Here is a 20,043-nt window from a genome sequence, read left to right as displayed (position 1 = left end):
AAGAAGTAAAAAACCCAATAAATATTTTGTGTAGAAAATTAAACTTTACAAAGTGGTTTACCCTGTCGTGGAAGGAACTATCAACTTTCACATGCCAGTGTCATTCCTTCCCAATCAAACGCCGACGCTATGGTAAGACTATCTAGATAAAAGGATAATTTTTCAAGTTCCCTCAACACCTTCAGCCGCTAACGCTTTTCGATACTCCCTCGATGCCTTCTCTAAAGTTTTGATGGTAGGTTGCATCATTTCTCCGACTACTTTTGAACCTCCGCCAACGGAATCAGGGTTCCACTTTATTTTCTTCCCCGTCTTCTCCCAAACATCTCTTAGATGTGCTTTCTGTCTCTCGATGATCTCATCTCTCTCATATTCGGCATCAGCCGCGACAGCATTGATCCGATCCATGGCTCTATCAAGTGTTTCAACCATCTTTGCAAGCTCACCTGCCCGATCCGGATCTCCTGAAAGGAATATAAGCCAAAAATGATGAAGAAATTCGACAGTAGTGGCATGTGTCAGTGTCAGTCTATCAAAAAGCTTTTGCGATAAACCCGCTAACGCGGATGTAGTACTAGAACCATCCATTTCTGTCCGTCGTGATGCGATCCCCTCAAAAATTTGTTTTTGGGCATCCATCAGACTTCTTTTGCTTCCGACATGAGGAGTCTTATGTTCTTCCTCTTCCTCGCTGTCGCTCTCTTCATTCACTCCGATAGCTGTCCGCAGATCTAGACCGCCAGCGAAATCAACGCCCATTAATGTGGGGTCGAGATCAGATTGCAGACCAAGCAAAATATCGGAAGGTATTTGCTTTGCATAAAGAGCGGCTTCTTCAGATATGGCAGACTTTTCGCTTGAAAGGAATTGGCTCTGCTCTTTGATGTTGAGCATGATTCTGTTCTCTTCTGCATCGCCCTGAAGATCTCTTAATGCCAAAGAATTGAACGTTTCCTCATCCATACCGATAGGGTCTGCGGGGTCTACATCAGATGGGGTAACATGAGCCATGATTTTCTCGCTCAAGCTATTGAGAGTTCGAACAATCGGTACTTTTCCCGATGCTTCGGGTCGCATTGTAAAGTCCTTTCGATTGCCTGCTCTGATACCCCCTTGGTTCTCTTCATTGCCCTCAAGATCGATAATGTGAGGAATGTGGGTAGAAAGGAGTCTTCGATCGAGTCCATCATCAGTATTGGCATTCAAATACCTATCAAAAGTAGGGTCAAGACTATCTTGTTCACTAATGCGTTCCCCCTTGAGTTTTTTGAATAGGCGACTGAGGAAAAATCTTGACCAAAAATCCATCTCATTGAGTTTAGGAACATTCTCGTCGTAAACTCTTTTGACTAGTGGATGTTGACTGAAAATCAGTTGGACTTGCTCCGCACTGATATTCATCTTCAGCTCTCCATCAACTTGACGTGGTTTTACGGCAGACAAGACATTGTAAGGACCCCTTTTTTGGCTAGATTCAACTGCATGAGCTCGCAAAAGGTTTGTTCGTGCAGACCAAAATTGAGAATTGAATTGGGAATCTGATATCGTGTCTGGCTTGGTCCGTCTTGCTTCCATATAAGTTCGCTGCAGTGCTGGATCCTTCTTCATGAGTGATTGTTGCAACTCGATATCTGTCTTCAACTGAGCATCATCATAAAACCTGGCATTCCCAGAACCAGGCTTTGATGCTACAGCGCTTGCCATTGCCATGGCCGCGGAAGCAGGCCCAGGACCATTTGCCTTGGGCACATTTGAATCCGCCGCTTTCAACGCACTAATCAAATTTGTCAAGGCATCTTTGATAGCATTCGCTTCCCCACGTGGATTTGCAGGGGAATTGAAATGGAAAAGATGGGTCACTGATTCAGGTGAATTTGCCGACTTTTCAAAAACTTTCAACATTACCTTTGCAGCGGTTTCGGGTGTCTGCTGCAAATCTGAAAAATGTTAATATATCAAGCCAATGAAACCCCAAAAGCCGAGTAAACCTACTGGTAATATCTTCTACCGCAATATTGACTGTAACTCCCCCTCCATCCGCCTTCAAAGGTAACCATTGAATGGACTTTTCGTCTTTAGATATACTCAATGTCCCATCTTTTTTCTTGTATACGGCAAGCCCTTGAGGAGGTGGCGCCATGTTTTCATGCAAGACCCGAGTATGCACGTTATCGCGTACGAATAAAAGAATATGGAAATGTTCTTCTTATAGTACAGAGGAAATTTTTGTCTTCACCAGAAATACAAGGGAGCAAATCGAGGATACAAGATGAAAATGGAAAGAAGCCTGAAGGTATTTGTTGAAAGAGTTCTTGACCTTTTTAATGTTTCTTCCTTTTGCCAAGTTGCTCTTATATTTTCTTATGTCCCCCTTGTGGATTTATATTATACTATTCCATTCAACGAATAGAATGTACTTGGCTAGATAAAGATATCCAGGCAAGTAGTAAATGTATGTGTGTAGTCAGTCGTATGGAAGATCTTTGATATCCCCAGGTGCCTTGCCGTATTTTGAATTCAGCCTTTCAATGAATGATGACCTTTGTTAATCCAGCCAGGAATCATTAAAAAATGCTGACACATCAATAATGGTGGGTGTAGATGAGCTAGTCTTGTAAAGGCTTAGTTTTATTTATTTTTCTGTTTACCTTGGTTAAAATGGAAAGAATCGGAATTAATAAATTCCGCTTCATCCTTCTGATTCGTCCGGGTGAATTTTTCGGCATGCTATTTCTTGACTATTGCCTCAATTCTGAGGTTAAATATCTGAGTAACTGTTCCACCCAAAATCTGATTCGGTGCGATCATTTGACTCGTCTGCCATTTCTATCCGAACTGTTACGCAGTTCTTGTATTTTGCTTAAAAATAAGACTTACTCCGCCTCTCATTTTCAACTTTGGTTGAATTCAACCTCCCTATTCCATCCTATAGAATACCTCTTGGTTCGGTCTTTTCCTATTCGCATTGGCAGGCGCAATGCTTCGAACTACACTGAGGCAATCGAGCAGCCAGCTCTTGAGAGGTGGCTGCTCTGCTAGAACTCTGTGCACAACCTCAAGATCACCTCTCTCCATCTCGAATGCCACATCGAAATCCGCCCTCTCATCGAAACGACGTTCTCTAGCTATTATTTCCCAGAAGAGACATGAGTCGACCACTGCAAGTGCCCCAGATTCAAATGACAGTTTTTTGTCCGGAAACACCGCAAATTACATTGATGAGATGTATATGCAATGGAAGGAGGATCCATCGAGCGTGCATATCTCATGGCAGGTTTACTTCAGGAATATGGAGAGTGGTGATATGCCAATGTCGCAAGCTTTCACCCCTCCCCCAACTTTGGTTCCCACACCTACCGGAGGCGTACCAAGTTTCTTGCCAGGCTTAGGTGGCGGAGAGGGATCAGAAGTCACAAATCACTTAAAGGTTCAATTGTTATGCCGTGCATATCAAGCTCGTGGACATCACAAAGCAGACATCGACCCTCTCGGTATTAGAAGCGAGGCTCAGGAATTTGGTTACAGCAAACCTAAGGAGCTCCAACTCGAACATTATCAATTCTCGGAGAAGGATCTGGATACCGAATACTCCCTTGGCCCTGGTATTCTGCCACATTTCAAGAAATCGGGTCGTGAGAAGATGACCCTGCGCGAAATTATTGCCGCATGCGAACGTATCTACTGTGGTTCGTATGGTGTCGAATATATCCACATTCCTGACAGAGAACAATGTGATTGGTTACGAGCTCGAATTGAGGTTGACAAGCCTTTCAAATACTCAATTGATGAGAAGCGCAGAATCTTGGATCGTTTGATCTGGAGTTCAAGTTTCGAAAGTTTCTTGGCTACCAAATACCCCAACGACAAGCGTTTCGGTTTGGAAGGTTGTGAGACCTTGGTTCCTGGTATGAAAGCTTTGATCGACAGAAGTGTCGATTTTGGTGTTAAAGATATTGTTATTGGAATGCCTCATCGTGGTCGCTTGAATGTTCTCAGTAACGTCGTTAGGAAACCAAACGAGTCAATCTTCAGTGAATTCGGTGGTTCCGCTGCTGCTGAGGATGAAGGTTCCGGTGATGTTAAGTACCATTTGGGAATGAACTTTGAGCGCCCAACTCCTTCTGGCAAACGTGTACAACTTTCCTTGGTCGCCAATCCCTCCCATCTCGAAGCTGAAGACCCTGTCGTACTCGGCAAAACTCGAGCTATTCAGCATTACAACAATGATGAAAAGGACCACAAGACTGCTATGGGTGTTCTCCTCCACGGTGATGCTGCCTTTGCTGCCCAAGGTATTGTATACGAATGTTTGGGTTTCCACTCTTTGCCTGCATACTCTACAGGTGGTACAATCCACTTGGTTGTCAACAATCAAATTGGTTTCACCACTGATCCACGTTTCGCTCGATCAACAGCTTACTGTACCGACATTGCCAAGTCAATTGATGCTCCTGTCTTCCATGTTAATGCTGATGATGTTGAGGCTGTCAACTACGTTTGTCAGTTGGCTGCCGATTGGCGTGCTGAGTTCCAACGCGATGTTGTCATTGATCTCGTTTGTTACAGAAAGCATGGTCACAACGAAACCGATCAACCTTCGTTCACACAACCTTTGATGTATAAGCGCATTCAAAAGCACAAGTCCCAAATTGACATTTACATTGATCAACTTCTCAAGGACGGTAGCTTCACCAAGGAAGACATTGATGAGCACCGAAAGTGGGTTTGGGGAATGTTGGAGGAGAGCTTCGCGAAGAGCAAGGATTATCAACCAACATCAAAGGAGTGGACCACCTCTGCCTGGAATGGTTTCAAATCACCAAAGGAACTTGCTACCGAAGTTCTTCCACACAACCCTACCGGTGTGCCAGCTCACACCTTGGAGCACATTGCTACAACAATCGGTTCATATCCAGAGGACTTTAACGTCCACCGTAACCTCAAGCGTATCTTGACTAACCGTATCAAGACTGTGAGTGAAGGACAAAACATCGACTGGTCAACTGCCGAAGCTCTTGCATTCGGAACTCTCGTCGGCGAAGGCCACCACGTTCGTGTTTCTGGTCAAGATGTTGAGCGTGGTACTTTCTCTCAAAGACACGCTGTCTTCCACGATCAAGAGAACGAGAAAACCTACACTCCTCTTCAACATATCAGCAAAGACCAAGGAAAGTTCGTAGTTTCTAACTCTTCATTGAGTGAGTTCGGTTGTCTTGGTTTCGAATATGGTTACTCTCTTTCTTCACCAGATGCTCTCGTCATGTGGGAAGCTCAATTCGGTGATTTCGCTAATAATGCACAATGTATCATCGATCAATTCGTCGCTTCTGGTGAGGTTAAGTGGATGCAAAGATCCGGTCTCGTCATGTCATTACCTCACGGTTATGATGGACAAGGTCCTGAGCATTCTTCTGGTCGTATGGAGAGATATCTTCAACTCTGTAACGAAGACCCTCGTATCTTCCCTTCGCCTGAGAAGCTCGAGCGTCAACACCAAGATTGCAACATGCAAATTGCTTACATGACATCACCATCTAATTTGTTCCACATCTTGAGAAGACAGATGAACAGACAATTCAGAAAGCGTAAGTCTTACCTTCTCCTCAAAAAAATTCCTTACTAACAATCTCTAGCTCTTATCATTTTCTTCTCCAAATCTCTCCTCCGTCATCCTATTGCCCGTTCACCAATTGAAGAATTCACTGGTGACTCGCAATTCCGCTGGATTATCCCCGATGCTGAACATGGCAAATCTATCAACGAGCCTGAGAACATCGAGCGTGTTATCCTTTGCACAGGACAAGTTTATGCCGCCTTGAGCAAATACCGCGCCGACAACAACATCAAGGACACTGCCTTTACTCGTATCGAACAACTCAACCCCTTCCCATGGCAACAACTCAAAGAGAACCTTGACATGTACCCCAATGCCAAGACCATTGTTTGGTGTCAGGAAGAACCTCTCAATGCCGGTGCATGGAGTTTCACTCAACCTAGAATTGAAACTTTGTTAAACAACACTCAATACCATGACAGAAAGCACGTCATGTACGCAGGTAGAGATCCAAGTGCCAGTGTGGCTACTGGTCTTAAGGCTAGTCATACTAAGGAAGAAGCGAAGTTGTTGGAGACTGCTTTCTCCGTCACTCAAGACAAATTGAAGGGAGAATAGATTTTTTAGCTTGAGTATTGAGGTTGGAGGATGTGAGAGAAAAGGTGCAGATTTGTAATGTAGAGTGAGGGGAAGAGGAACATAACGTGAGACATCACATTACATGATAGGTGATGGGCATTGGGTTGAATGCGATTAGAGCAAGATGTATTATTGTACAGAATTGAGTAGTAGTGAAAGTGGTAGTCTGACTTGGGACGAACAATCGTTATGACGCCGTTTTTTGTTGTTATGATGATTTTCATGTGATGTTTGATGTTTGATGATTTGTGTGGCTGTGATCTGAAATCTTGTCAAATGCTAGTGGAGCTCTTGACGTTGCTGGCGTAGTATTGATACAGTACTTTGAAAGGTACCACGCGTACACTCGTAAATGTTTGGTAGCATGGTCCTGCAAAATAATCACATCGGTAGCATTTACGGATATTTGGGGTGTTGGGGCGAGGGGTGAGGGAAGATCTCGAGTGAAAGTATCTATGTGCAGGTAGCTATCAAGGAAAATCACTCTCCTCTCCCTCTTCCCAAACAAGAAAAGTAATTTCCCCATTGATATTTCATTCGCTGGAGACTATCTACCTATCTACCTATCTAATAAAAAGCTAGCTACAAAAAAAAGAAATCCCCCATCATGATTATTCATCCCTTTATTCTTTCGATTATTCATTCTCGTATCCATCCATCAGAATCGTTTCCGCAAGTATTCATTTCTTCATATCCATCATTTCATTTCATTCATAATCATCGACATAGCAGATTGATTATTCCGTCACTCAAACCCAAGCCCAAACTCTCGTAACCCTGAAAACGCCAACTGGCCGAAAGATTCTTCTCTGTCGAATTCCTCCTGAGGAAAAAAGTCGAAATGAATCTTTAGTTGTTGCAAAGAGCAAAGAAAAGTCAATTTTCCATTCCATTCCATCTTTCTGTCCGTCCGTCCATCCGTCCATCCATCCATCCATCCATCCGTAAATAAGAAACCAACTACTTCAATCCCACCCCCAAGATTTCTCCTGGAAAGGAGCCTTGAGATGAAACCTCATTTGTTACAAAAAGAAACCCCCCAGTTGAAAAGTAATCCTCCATTCCATTCCTACGCTCCCAGACCTTTCATCGCTCCTACTCTATACATTCCCACTCTCAGAAAGACGAGCGAGAACATATGCAGCAAGATTTGAGTAAGTAGATGAAAGACCAGGAGCAAAAGAAATCCATTCGTCATTGTATCATGAATAGCAAAACAACGAAGAATTGTCGAATGTTGCAAGAACCGAAATACAAAAGAAAGAAAAGAAAATAAGTTGTGCGTTGAGCTGTACGTAGGAAAAAAAGATCGAAGAAGAAGTAGTAGAGCGGAGTGATTTGAAGCAATCCGACATAGAGCATCCTGAGCTTGAATTGGAACTGCTGAGTTTTCTGGTTCAATTGTAGTGTTCTAGAGGAGAAGCAGAAAAGCCGTTCTTTAATTGCACTACAACAGTCGTTGAAGTGAGAAAAGACTGGCAAGGAAAGCTCGGAGAATTGATGTGACAAATATTCTGCAATAGATTGGATCGGAAAAGAAGAGTTTTGTTGTGGTTGAGAAAGCCAAAAGGCCCAAAGCTGACAAGTTGAACCGTATTAAAGAAGCGATGGCAGCAAGTACATCAATTTTTAGTTATGATTGACAATCGAGGCGTCGACTCGATGGCCTAATTGGCGCAGAGTTCTCTTAGCTGCTAAAGCTTCGACTGAAGTGTCAAGCACCATAACATCCTGTGCTTGCTGTAGAAGCAAACGAAGCTTACGGTTATTGTTGATAGCTTGAACTTTGTGTGTAAGAAATACAGCGCAGCCAGCGAGAACGATCTGTTGAGCTGGGTCTCGTTCAATAGTAAGGGCATGTCGAAGAGAATCAAGCGTGTTCTTGATTTCAGTAAGCGAATCCTCGACGGATGGTGGTAGGGGTTGCTCATGCGCATGGCCGTCATTACCGTTTTCTTTATGTGGTGGGTCTGATGCACCATCTCCAGCAGTAACTTGGACGTTATTTTGACCGCTTCCATGAACTTGTACATATGAATTCGGAACTGTTGGAGGATCACGCGTAGGTGCACTCAATGATAAAGTTTGGATTCGGTGTTCAATAACAGAGTTTGAAGGTGGTGAATCTTGCTCTCTGAAAATGGCATCGACTTGAGCAGTAGACATCACAGAATGTTGTGCAACTGATGTAGGATAATCGGCCGCCTGTGCGGTTGAATCGGTAGCTTCCATAGAAGTCTCAACAACCTGAGAGCTAACAATTTTGCTTCCGCCAGTTGAATTGTTGGTTGCATGCTCAACTGAACCAACTTGATTGACTTGTTCGGTAAGGTAGGTTATTTCACTGTAAAACGACGCGAATTCCTCACCGACGTCGCGATCACTGACGTAAGGAGCGATTTCAGGTGCCTTTTCCACGATAATAGTAGGAATATCGTGCTGAGCAATTGCATGTTCGGGGGCACTAATAGGAGCAGAAATAGGTAGGTCCATAGTAACCACTTCTGAAGTACGGCGGTTTCGCATCATTCCAGAAAGGCGGCTCTTGAGACCTCTTCCAGCATTCTTGACAGAAGACATCGCACTCGGCTTTGAAGCAGGCGCTGGCTTGCGCGACTTCGCATTGGCGTTGGCGCGAGCTGCGGAAGAGGCAGTTGGCTTTGACAGACGCTCCGCCAACGATTCTCTCTTCTCTAGAGTGAGTTCTGTCGGCTTAAGGGTTTTATTTTCTGCAGAATCTGGAAGAGACGACTTGCGTTTACTAAACTTCGTGGTAGCAGCACTAAGTCCCTTTGGCTTTGCTACCGGCGTCGTCTTTCTAGCAATCTTTTCGAGGACAGTGTTTGATTGCTCAATATCTTCAGGGAACTCGTCGATGTAGAGACGAGTGCTGGCCTTAGAGTAACTGCAAATAATGATTAGAGAGTGGCGGAGTGGGTCAAGTGCAAATAGACTTACGGTGGCGACGTGCCCAGAACAATCCTATCGGCGTTTCTAGCAAAGCGCGTGGAGGGAAGCAGCGACATTTCTCTCTTTCTGCCTATAGTTGTTTGGCTCTCAGATCTGCCAATTGGACCACTATAAACGATAGCTTGAATGGCGGTATTGGGAGCGACTTGGATGAAGTCTTCTTGATTAGTGGGACTGGCAGTGGCTTGAGCAAGGTCTCCTTGATCGGTGACTTCGAGTGGGTTGACAGTGATGTCTTCCTTAAGATCATGGTTGCGGATATCTTGAGCAACAATTCCTGTTACGCCATCAGAGCCATCGATAATGACATGAGTTGAAATGTCGTTTAAACCATTATTGCTCCTAACGTCAATCATACTTCTGACCGAAGGCTCGTCGTTGTTATCAATATTCGTGGACAAAGGAGTCTCCTGATGTGTGGAAAAGCGGGAAATGACATTATTGGCGACCGTGGGGGTACTGCTTTCATCATTTATTAAGCTGGATCGGCTACGACGTTGATTTTTTGGCAAGGGACTACCGTTATCCTTCATGGAAGCAATGTGACTTGGGGATGCTAGACAATCATTACCACTTGGAACTTCGAGAACGTGGTTTTTGGCTGCGTCTATTTCAGGTGTATTGGCCAGTTTAGCCTGGTTAAATTGGAGACGCTTCATACTAGCATTTGTCTCACGAACCCTTGGAGCAACCATATTTTGGTCTTCTGGAGGAGTCAAGAGTTGTAGATTTGTCGAGGCGACGTAGGCAGTGCCAATCTGAGCAGTGCCAACTTCAAAAACAGAATCGGTGTCTGAATTGTAGGCGAATGAGGATGCAACAACAACGGCAGAATCTTGAGTATGAGATTCTGTAGCAACAGAGTCTGTGAAAGAAATTTCTTCAACCGTGGATTTCTTAGCAACGGATTTTGGCTGAAGGATAGGAAATTGCAAAGCGGACGAACTAAGATCGGTCGCATCCAGTAAACCACGGCGCTCGGGCGAGTTTTCGAGGCGGAAAATCGGCTTAGGCGGCAATTTCTTATTGAGCGACAGTCTGGTAGGCTACTAGTGGTCAGATTGAGATTGATTAAGCCGCGGTATGTTTGAGGTAATTTAAATGATAATGGGGCTGTGTGTTGAGATTGGGACAACATACCATTGTTATAAGAGGTGTGTCAATGTCTGAAATGTCGAGCTCGTACTCAGCAATCATTACCTTAGAAAGCTTTGAAGGTGTATATGGAACTGTATCGTATTGACTGCGATTCCCTCGAGTTTGTTGATAACGAGCAAGACTTCGTAATGTTCTAGTGCTAGTGTCGCGTCTCAATCTTCTGTGAGGAGATTGAGATGATTTGCCAGAAGTTTCGAGATAATAATCAATATTGAATCCTTTGCAATCAGGAGTGGTAAAGGACTCTGGTGAGAGGTATTGGTATTGTTGTTTCGTATTGAAGCTGTTGGTGCGTTGCCTATTCATGCGAGAGCTTGCATCTGTTAACGCACCCCGATGATGGCCATTGCCATCACGCGTCGGAGTGGCTAGTCCGCCAATCATGTTTGCGTATTCCACCATAATCAGCTTTGATGGAATTTCCTTTAAACTGAACTCTTCTTCAACAGAACTGAAACTGAAGCAGATGAATGGACTTCGAAACGAAATTATCAAAGAGAATTTGAATGTTGATTCAGCACCGCAGAATCAAAACGCAAGTGAAGGCAAAATGATGGATATCTTGCCACATCAGAGTTGATTAGTGACAAGTTTACACCTGTTTGTGGTGTTTTGTTGGTTTATTGAGGTCGAAAGAGAAAAATGGAAGAATTGAGATAGAGAGAGAGAGAGAGAGAGAGAGAGAGAGAGACAATACCTACTCAGTTGTATAAACAACTGTGTGTTGCTAGCGTGGCCGAAGGAAAGTCGTGAGCCGAACCAATACTACTCTTTCAATACTTCTGCCGCCCTAATGTAATCTTGTGGGACATTGTTCTGTTTGAGGGTATGCTGTGGGCTAGAGAATGTGCTATGAGTTTCCAAATCTGTTGAAGAGAAGTCTGAAGTGTGAGAAAATAGAAGACAATGACTGCATATTTTTTGGCTCACTAGGGTGGTATGTACATTTACATAAAGTAGAAGGACAGTCTCTACTGTTTCAGAAAGAAGATTTGAACAGCAAAATAAGTGATGGTGTGTTGTGGGGAGTTGGGGTGATTTGTGAACCTCTGATTTGAGAGAAAAGCCCCTGGGCCAATAGATAGAGCTCTATACTTCCATGTAGCATGCCTACTCTGAGCCTGTCTGCTTGTTTATATATCGACTTTGTGGGTTTCTAGGAATCCTAGTTGCCAGTATTTTTGATGTGGATATGAAGTAATATTCAGGTAGCTCAAAGCTGGAGAGATTTCCATAACAAAACAGCAGCATCTAATCACACTTTACATAATCAAAGAATTCGATATCCAAATCTGATATAGAGACGCACCTAATGAACGACGATGCTGATGCCTCATGTCATGATGTTTGATCTAAGCAAAAGACAACAGAAGCAATACAATACAAAGGGGATGAAACCAAAGGTGATCCTTCTTAGGAGTATGATTTGACATCACTTGACTTCGAGTATTCACTCTCATTTCTCCTATAGCCAACACAGATATGAGGTGAGGTTGAAGTGAGGTTGGAGTGAAGTCTTGAAGTGAGGTTCGATTACAATGTTTTGTGGATCACCTATCAGAACGATCACTTTCAGGCTTACATTAGTCATCACTGCGGGAGTTCCCTGGTGCCCTCTCTAACAAAAGTTAATACATTAGATCCCGTAGTTATGTACTTTTGTTATTAATATAATAATTATATAAACCATAGCACAGTACCAGTACCTTGAAGATTTCTACACATGGATAATTTATATCCAATATCGTCCTGTACAATAATTACCTACTTGCCTAAATCGGTAAGGTAATAAATAATACATCGAATCATATTCATCCGATTCCAATGCAATGGATTACCTAATCACACATCATTCTTTCATAGAGTAAATCCAGCTTGCTATGCACGGACCCTTAGCGTCTTCCCGGTTCATTTACGTCACTAAGTGGGCAAATGGTGAAAGCTTTAAGTTCCATAGGCCAGCTCTTGATTTCCTCAACATAAGAAGTAATCTTGTACTTTGAATCCAGAGCATTATCTTTATACCTTCTAATACCCAATTGACGTTACATAATACCACATTTCATCATGTTTGCAAGACAAACCCTTAGAGCGGCTCAGCCATTGAGAAGCGTAAGTCAGCTTTCTGCTTTTTTTTCTCGCTGCTGTGGAATTCGAAGCTTGGAGCAGATAGATTTCTTAGATATCACAGCACAACGGCTTACAATCTCCGGACACATTATTCAATACAAGCTAACAAATTGGTATATAGCAATACCGACGATATGCTACCGAATCCTCCAGCGGCGGTGGATCCAATGCTGCCTTGTACGCCGGTCTCGCAGCTGCTGCAGGCGCTGGAGCATACTACTTCTTGAACCAGGGAGACAATGCCGCAAAGGTCAAGGGTGCAGCAAAGGACGCAGAAGCTAAGGCAAAGGAGGCTGTTGGACAGGGTAAAGCTAAGGTCGAAGGAGCTGTTGGGAAAGCTGCTTTCACTGGTGGTGACCAAGGCTTCATCAGTCTTAAGCTCGACAGCGTGGAGAATATCAACCACAACACCAAGAAATTCAGATTCGAGCTTCCTGAAAGTGACCAAGTCAGCGGGTTACAAGTTGCTTCTGCTCTTCTTACTAAGTATAAGGGCCCCGAGATGCAAAAGCCTGCGATCCGTCCTTATACCCCCACTAGTGACGAAAGTGAGAATCGGTCATAATTCCTTTTTATCAAACTTTACTGACTCTCCATTAGGTGAAAAGGGATTCATCGATCTTCTTGTAAAGAAGTACCCCAATGGTGTCATGTCCGAACACATGCACGACATGGTTCCCGGCCAAAGATTAGACTTCAAGGGACCTATTCCAAAATACCCATGGTCAGCAAACAAGCATGACCACATTGCTCTCATTGCTGGAGGAACTGGAATCACTCCAATGTACCAACTCGCACGAGCCATCTTCAACAACCCCGCCGATAAGACAAAGGTTACATTGGTATTCGCAAACGTCACAGAAGAAGATATCTTATTGAAGCGCGAATTTGAAGATCTTGAGAACACCTACCCACAACGATTCAGAGCTTTCTACGTCTTGGATAACCCACCTAAGTCATGGGCTGGCGGAAAAGGTTTCATCAACAAGGAGCTCTTGAAAACTGTTCTTCCAGAACCCAAGACCGAGAATGTTAAGGTCTTTGTCTGTGGTCCACCAGGAATGTACAAGGCTATCTCTGGTCCAAAGGTTTCTCCTTCGGATCAGGGTGAGTTAGCTGGTGTCTTGAAGGAGTTGGGATACTCGAAAGAACAAGTTTATAAGTTTTAGAGGACTGCTATCATAATTTAGACCTGTAAGATAGAGACACTTATAGATAGACAGACTGGAATGAAAAGTCACATATACCCGCAGCAATCTAAGCATCTTGATTCCATTTCCGTCCTTGTCGCTGCTCAATATACTTGACCTTTTGTGCTTTTTTCTTTCTTTAAATGTGTTTCAATTGTTTTAACATTGATTTCCAAACGTCTGAGGGATCAAGAACTTTTTAAGTCAAGTATTCGGAAGCCTCTTCTCACCATTCTCTCCACACTTGTCCAGAGAATTATTTATTGTAACTTTCTCCTTGTGACTACGCATTGTTGCAGAAACAGTATTTCAAGGTGAGAATGATAATTAGCAACAGCAGTTGATGAATTACAATTTTTTCTCCAAATTCATCATCATTATCTCATATCTATCATATCTATTAAGTATGTCTGAAATACCCGTATAGCCTGCCTCTGCCCCACCACCCATGACATTATATTTACGCTTTCCAAACACTCTAACCTTTCCAACGCACAAAAATTCAAATTCAAATTCAAATTCAAATCCAAACCCAATATTCCCATAAAAGTCCATTCTTGCACAACCCAAATATTTCTAATGCGTCGCAGCAAAGCGACTCCACCCCCTCACTTTCTCCCCATAAATATAGAATAAATACGGCACCGGCACCATCACCGCGCTTATCCCCCCCAGCACCGTAAGCGTCCAATGCACACCCAGATTCTCATAAAAAGGAATCCCCACCTCCACCATTCCCCCCGCAGCCACATATCTCACCAGCGTCAAACTTGCTAATGCAGACGCCGCGTACATTTCATAAGAATCAATAATATACTGATACGTACTTATGAAAATACACAGAATGCCAAACCCAAAAAATAGCGAAGCGACAAGACCAGACCATGGAGAAATAGAAGGATAATTCGTCCACCCCATCCAGAAAAGCGAGATGGGGATAAACGGCGCCCCGAACATGGCAAACCAGAGTCGTTTTTCCGGGGGTAGTTTGGCTTTATCTCCGTGGATGGCGCGCAGAGCCGCGAGATCTTTCTTCGCCCAGTGGTGGATTAGCGGAACGAGACAGGTGGCGAAACAGAGCCCGATGGCAATACCGAGGAATGCGAGGCCAGTGATTCCTTCGCTAAAATTGTACGTTTCGCCAAAGATATATGTGTATCCGTCGAGAAAAGTAAAGAGAATGATATATACGACGGTGAGATAGAGCGCGAAGAGCATGACGATGGGTTCGCGCGTAATGAGAAGACATGGTCTGTATAATGCTTTCAATAATCGCGTCTTGAATGGATCGGCTCTGATTTCCACCTCGGCGACAAATCGTTCATCGCCCGTTATACGACGCAGATGCGCTGCTTTCCACTTCAGCAGAATGGGTGCGAAGGTCTCGGGTTGGAATAATGTAATGAGGAGGAGGATAGCCCCGGAAAGTATCAACGTAATCCATTCGCACCACCTCCAACTCACGAGCTGAGATTGTCCGATGAAACCCCCGACGATGGGCCCGAAAATTGGTCCCATGAAGGCGGCGTTGGCGAAGACGGGAAAGGCGTAGACGCGCTCCATGGGTGACCAGAGATCGGAAATTGATCCTCCTGCGCAGGTGAGGGGGGTGGAACCGAAAAACCCGGCGAGGAACCGGAAGATGAGTTGGGTAGCGAGATTGGGCGCGAGTGCGGAAGCCATGATCCAGATCATGTATATGAGGAGTGTGGAAATGTATACTGGATTTCTCCCGATCGTTTCGGAAATCGGTCCTATAGTACGCATCAGCATATAAGTTCCAAGAACACACACATATACCTATGTAAATCATAGGTTAAGTGAAGTATATAAACAAGATAAACACTCACCAGCAAACAACGCCCCCAATCCAAATCCCACAAGAAACAATCCCGTAGCCAACGACTCCGCAACCTCACTCACCCCAAAATCCTCCGCCGCCTGCGTCAACGCCGCGCTATCAATCGACGACGCAAACCCCACTATAAATCCAATCGACGCAATCATGATGGTGCAGAAGCCCCGACGCCATATCGACCAATTATGCGGATTCATGTGATCTTTCGAGTCTTCGTATCCGACTACGAAGACCGTTTCTCTCTCCCCCTGTTTTTCATTCCCTGTGTCTTTTGTGTGGGAATTCTTTTTCGATTTGGATTTGGATGCGGTCCGCGTTCTCGTCAACTGTTCAGATAATTCTCGCACTTCGATCCCCGTTAATGTATACCCTAATCGTGTTCCGAAACTGCGCGTTGTGTGTGCTGTCGCTCGAGTGGCGATTCGATCAAGGGTTTCTGATCTCGCGTTTCCACTTTCGTCGTCTCGTTCTTCTTCTTGTTCCGCATCATCTTTCTCTTTGTGTGGATTTTCTTCGTTATAAGAATCTAGTGAAGGGGCATTTGATATACCCCTCTCTGCCTTCTCAATATCGTGCGTATGTAGCTCCGTAGCCGACGATCCTGTATTATGAGAGGAGGAAGAAGAAGAAGAAGAGCGATGCCCCCCTAACCCACCCCTTCCATTCACATCCAAATCCAAATCCAAATTTAAATTTTCAGACCGCACATCTCTATTACCCCTCTCCAGCGCCTCTGCCCTCAATCTATCCCTCTCAAATTGCGCTTCGGTTAAACTCCCAAATCGTTTATATGTCAAATACGATTGCATACTGAAAACTTCCTCGTCTGCTACGTATCACAAATTCTTCATAGAATTTTTAGAATTTTCCCAAGGAAAATTCAAGGGTAGAAAATAGGGCTAGATATAAAACATAAAAGAACTCATACACCTACAGTGTACTAATACAACAAATACCGGTACCCACATCGGAGAAAAACATCCATAGCAAATCTACAAACCCCATAAGAACGACTCATAGTGGAACCTCGAAACAGCAAAGTTTCGTAATCGCACTGGATACAAGCCATGTTGAATGCTGGTACAACCCTACAGCTGAAAAAGAGAATCGATGATAACGATTTCCTATCAACTATGACCGGACTCCGGTGGAGTTTTTTCATTTTTCCCCTGCAGATTGATAGTGGATATTGCGGAAGCGATAGTGTTATGACGCAGATGACAAAGGGCGGTCGATTATAATTGGGCCTTGTGATAGATAGTGCGCAAGAAATCTCATGGCGAGGAGGGCCGAGAGCGGGGCGAACGGGGGGAGTTACCGGGAAAGCTTGTAAAATCGTAATCGGATATAACTCCGAAAATGAAGTTTCTTATTTCTTAAAAGATATTTTGTAGGCTGATAGAATGACTCGAGACTCTAGACTCTAGAGTGAATGATACTTGACATCGATCTAGACCACATATCAATCAAGCTTAGAAAGCTAATTCAGACTATAGATAGGTAGTCAAATAGTAAGGGAAGCCCATGTAAATAAAGTAACTTAGCATTCTGCCATCTGTCTGGTATTATAACAATGCCCTCCCAACTTCTATTATACCCAAATCCGTCCAATTTAAGTCGCCTCAGATATCTTCAGTAGACAATACCACCAATTACATCAAATCCCATCTATATGCATATAAAGACCATAAGCAAATCAGCTACCGCTAATCTGCTTGCCGCTTCCTAGCGCAGAGGTAAACTGTCCAAATTCCTGACCATCAAAAATCCTTAAATACTCCGCCGCATTTCTCCATCTAGTCTGAAATCTTCTTAAACAATTTCTGATAATTTCCAATGCCTCCTGAGACTGTGGATTACGACTTTCCCTCCACTCCCACATATAATGCTGGCCTGCTGCCCACAAAGAGTCCATTATCAATGGACTAACCTTATCAAGATCAGCTTGTGTTTGTGCATGGCTATTGACACTCTCGGAAAATTGAACAACGCTAGCCGAGAAATCTTGTAGACCTTTGATGGCTTTATTCATCATAACACCTTTCTCGGAAGAGGTTGCTGCGCCGCATAACTTATCTGCGGGACAAGAATAGGGGTCAAGAAGAGCAATGATTGCGCTGTAAATGATTGCGAGTGGTGTTGCTAACATGAGATAATCTCTAGAAACCATCGCTTCTTCATTGACTTTACGAGCGAGAACAGAACAATTTTCGAGGAGCTGACATGCAATATCAAAACGGGCTGTCTCCGATGGAATCTGCTCGGTGTAATGGTGACGAAGAACATTTCCCAGAAGCACAGATCCTTGACAAAGTCGAGCAAATGGTGTAACAGACTCGGTGAGCAGAGTAGACACATGCTTCTGAACTGTTTGAGTCATATCGCCGCTATCCTAAACACCAATTAGTTCAGATTAATCGGAAGTCTGAATCAAAAACTTACCCATGCAACATCATCCACAGGTAAAGGATCATCTTCTTTTGGTTCTTGGGTAGTTAATCGGTGGTTCTTGCTCCCAATCGAGACCATTCTATGTCATGTGAGTTTTTGAAGTTTGGACTTGTGGTGAAAGTCTCACCTATCAAGTATAAGAACACCCCACCATGTTCGATATCGCTCTTCTTGCTCGGTCCAAGTATCCTGAATATTGGTCCCAATTAGAAATGTAACATGGAAAGGGGAAGTATTGCTTACAACAGGGCCAACTAATGAAGGAGAGGTGTCAAAATCGTTGATGCCTAATAAAACGGCGTAGCGAGAACACCAGCCAGCAGACATCCAGGCTGCAGGGTATATTGCTTGACCATACTCATAAAGAGTAATAAGGATGCTAGCTTGTAACAATATCAACGATACCATTCCAGAAGCTTCTAGCAATGCAAGAAAACGCTTTGCAGCGATGTACATTGGATTTTGACCACATCCTTGGCCATCTACTGGTTTAGATGTGATGAGCTTCATACAGAGAAACAACAAAACTAAGTCCGCGTTACTATCCCGGGCAGGAGTAGTCAGAGTTCGTTCTAATCTCTTATGAGAGATTATCGGAAGACAGTGGTGAATAGTTCCAAAGTATTCTAAGATGACAGCAGGTATAGCTGCTCCACTAGCCAACATTTGATTGACTTCCTATCCAGTGATTGTTAGCAGGTTTCAAGGACGGATGGTTCGCATACAATAGCGATCGAGTGTAGTAAGGTTACGCAGTCCACGAAAGGAGTTCAACATGCTAACAGGCTATCAAAACATATATACCGGACGTGAAACTTACTGTTGGTGGGTTAACCGAAGGCCTGGGAATAGTTAAACTGAAGTCTGGTCAGCAACGTCAAATCGACTTTAAGAGATCTTATCCTTGCCCTTCATTCCTGAAGATTTCATTATCGAGAACAGCCATAACAGGAAACTTATTGTGTACATTATTAAACGGACTTTCTTGTAGATCTGCATATGCAGGTATCTGAGATTGCATATATTCAGAGCCATTGTTAGGCATGGAACCATAGGGCGCGTGCATATTTCCACCATTAACTTTTGCTTCAAGTTCAACTAACTTCATACGTAAAGCATTGATATCCTCGGCGGTGGGAGCAGGAGTTTGTTCTGTATAATCACAGTGTCGTTGCATCCGGGAGCAAAGGCCACAATGTGGAAGCACTTTATCGCACTTTCTTTTTTGTTTCTTACATGTTACGCATGCCTGCGGTGCTTTCGGCTGCACAGGCTCTGGAGATGCAAAACTCATGACATTCGGCCCATGAGGTTCATGAGGTCCATTCGGTCCCATAGGCCCATGAATCGGTCCTTGAATCGGTCCATTCGGATGATCCATCTTCGGTCAAATCGCTCAGACGGCTCTAAAGAAAGTTACTAGGGAGGTACTCTGTTTGTTGCGGCCGCATAAATTTCAACCCCGCTTGGTTAAGGGAATGAAACCAGATTTTGACTGTTTACTACACAAATCAGCATGTCTTGATTGAAAAAGTCAGGAGATAATTGAACGGATTTGCTTGATGTATTCTTTGCTTGTTTGTAATGATTACCTGGTCAATTTATTTGATGGGAAAAGTCTGAATACAAAAGTACAAAATTGGTTGATTGAGAAGAAGAAGCGGTGTTGTCGGCCGCAGTTTGATATCTTGGAAGCCCGGACCACCGTGGAATGGTTGCTATGTCGGGTAAACCCCGGGAAATCGAATGTGAGTAACCACCATCCAATATCAAACTGCTGGATTCATAATAATGCTTCACTGCTTCGAAGATGGCACAAACAGTGGACATGAAAGAGTAATAAGCTTTTGTACCGTTGAATTACTTTGTCTTTTGGAATCCAATTGAAAGCTTTGTAAGGTTACTTCGTGTATTAGTAACTTCTCATCAGTGGTTTTCCAGCTTGTCACTCGCTACATTCCCAAGGAAACATCGGTTTATGCCAATGCACCATCCATCTAGTGATCACTACTGTGCATCATATCTGGCCATACTCTACATCGATTTCTGATGCCAAACCACAAGTTAATCGTACTCACTGGGTATATTCCATC

At 43.7% G+C, this 20,043-nt stretch overlaps 5 protein-coding genes across 5 annotated transcripts; 2 read left to right on the top strand and 3 right to left on the bottom strand.

Moving 5' to 3' along the window:
- Nucleotides 1-162: 162 nt before the first annotated feature.
- On the bottom strand, nucleotides 163-2,140 carry Bfra_011989 (putative rna polymerase ii transcription factor protein; the record flags this gene model as incomplete). Its single annotated transcript, XM_037342313.1, has 2 exons — nucleotides 163-1,937; nucleotides 1,993-2,140. The coding sequence occupies 2 exons, from the start codon at nucleotides 2,138-2,140 to the stop codon at nucleotides 163-165; spliced, it is 1,923 nt and encodes a 640-aa protein (XP_037187971.1).
- An 837-nt stretch (nucleotides 2,141-2,977) lies between these two features.
- On the top strand, nucleotides 2,978-6,172 carry Bfra_011988 (putative oxoglutarate dehydrogenase protein; the record flags this gene model as incomplete). The annotated part of the gene is made up of 2 exons (XM_037342312.1): nucleotides 2,978-5,585; nucleotides 5,634-6,172. 2 exons carry the CDS (start codon nucleotides 2,978-2,980, stop codon nucleotides 6,170-6,172), a joined length of 3,147 nt encoding a protein of 1,048 aa, XP_037187970.1.
- Nucleotides 6,173-7,822: 1,650 nt separating this feature from the next.
- Nucleotides 7,823-10,723, bottom strand: Bfra_011987 (uncharacterized protein; the record flags this gene model as incomplete). The annotated part of the gene is made up of 3 exons (XM_037342311.1): nucleotides 7,823-9,098; nucleotides 9,152-10,209; nucleotides 10,304-10,723. The coding sequence occupies 3 exons, from the start codon at nucleotides 10,721-10,723 to the stop codon at nucleotides 7,823-7,825; spliced, it is 2,754 nt and encodes a 917-aa protein (XP_037187969.1).
- Nucleotides 10,724-12,388: 1,665 nt separating this feature from the next.
- Nucleotides 12,389-13,620, top strand: Bfra_011986 (putative nadh-cytochrome b5 reductase protein; the record flags this gene model as incomplete). Its single annotated transcript, XM_037342310.1, has 3 exons — nucleotides 12,389-12,433; nucleotides 12,573-12,999; nucleotides 13,052-13,620. 3 exons carry the CDS (start codon nucleotides 12,389-12,391, stop codon nucleotides 13,618-13,620), a joined length of 1,041 nt encoding a protein of 346 aa, XP_037187968.1.
- Nucleotides 13,621-14,217: 597 nt separating this feature from the next.
- On the bottom strand, nucleotides 14,218-19,331 carry Bfra_011985 (putative mfs dha1 multidrug resistance protein; the record flags this gene model as incomplete). The annotated part of the gene is made up of 8 exons (XM_037342309.1): nucleotides 14,218-15,395; nucleotides 15,492-16,328; nucleotides 17,204-17,891; nucleotides 17,942-18,029; nucleotides 18,078-18,139; nucleotides 18,194-18,628; nucleotides 18,771-18,814; nucleotides 18,932-19,331. 8 exons carry the CDS (start codon nucleotides 19,329-19,331, stop codon nucleotides 14,218-14,220), a joined length of 3,732 nt encoding a protein of 1,243 aa, XP_037187967.1.
- Between the last annotated feature and the right edge of the window lie 712 nt (nucleotides 19,332-20,043).

The sequence above is a fragment of the Botrytis fragariae genome, assembly GCF_013461495.1.
Source record: "Botrytis fragariae strain BVB16 chromosome Unknown tig00000255, whole genome shotgun sequence".
Taxonomy (NCBI): Eukaryota; Fungi; Ascomycota; class Leotiomycetes; order Helotiales; family Sclerotiniaceae; genus Botrytis; species Botrytis fragariae.
This window is presented reverse-complemented; position numbering and strand designations above follow the sequence as displayed.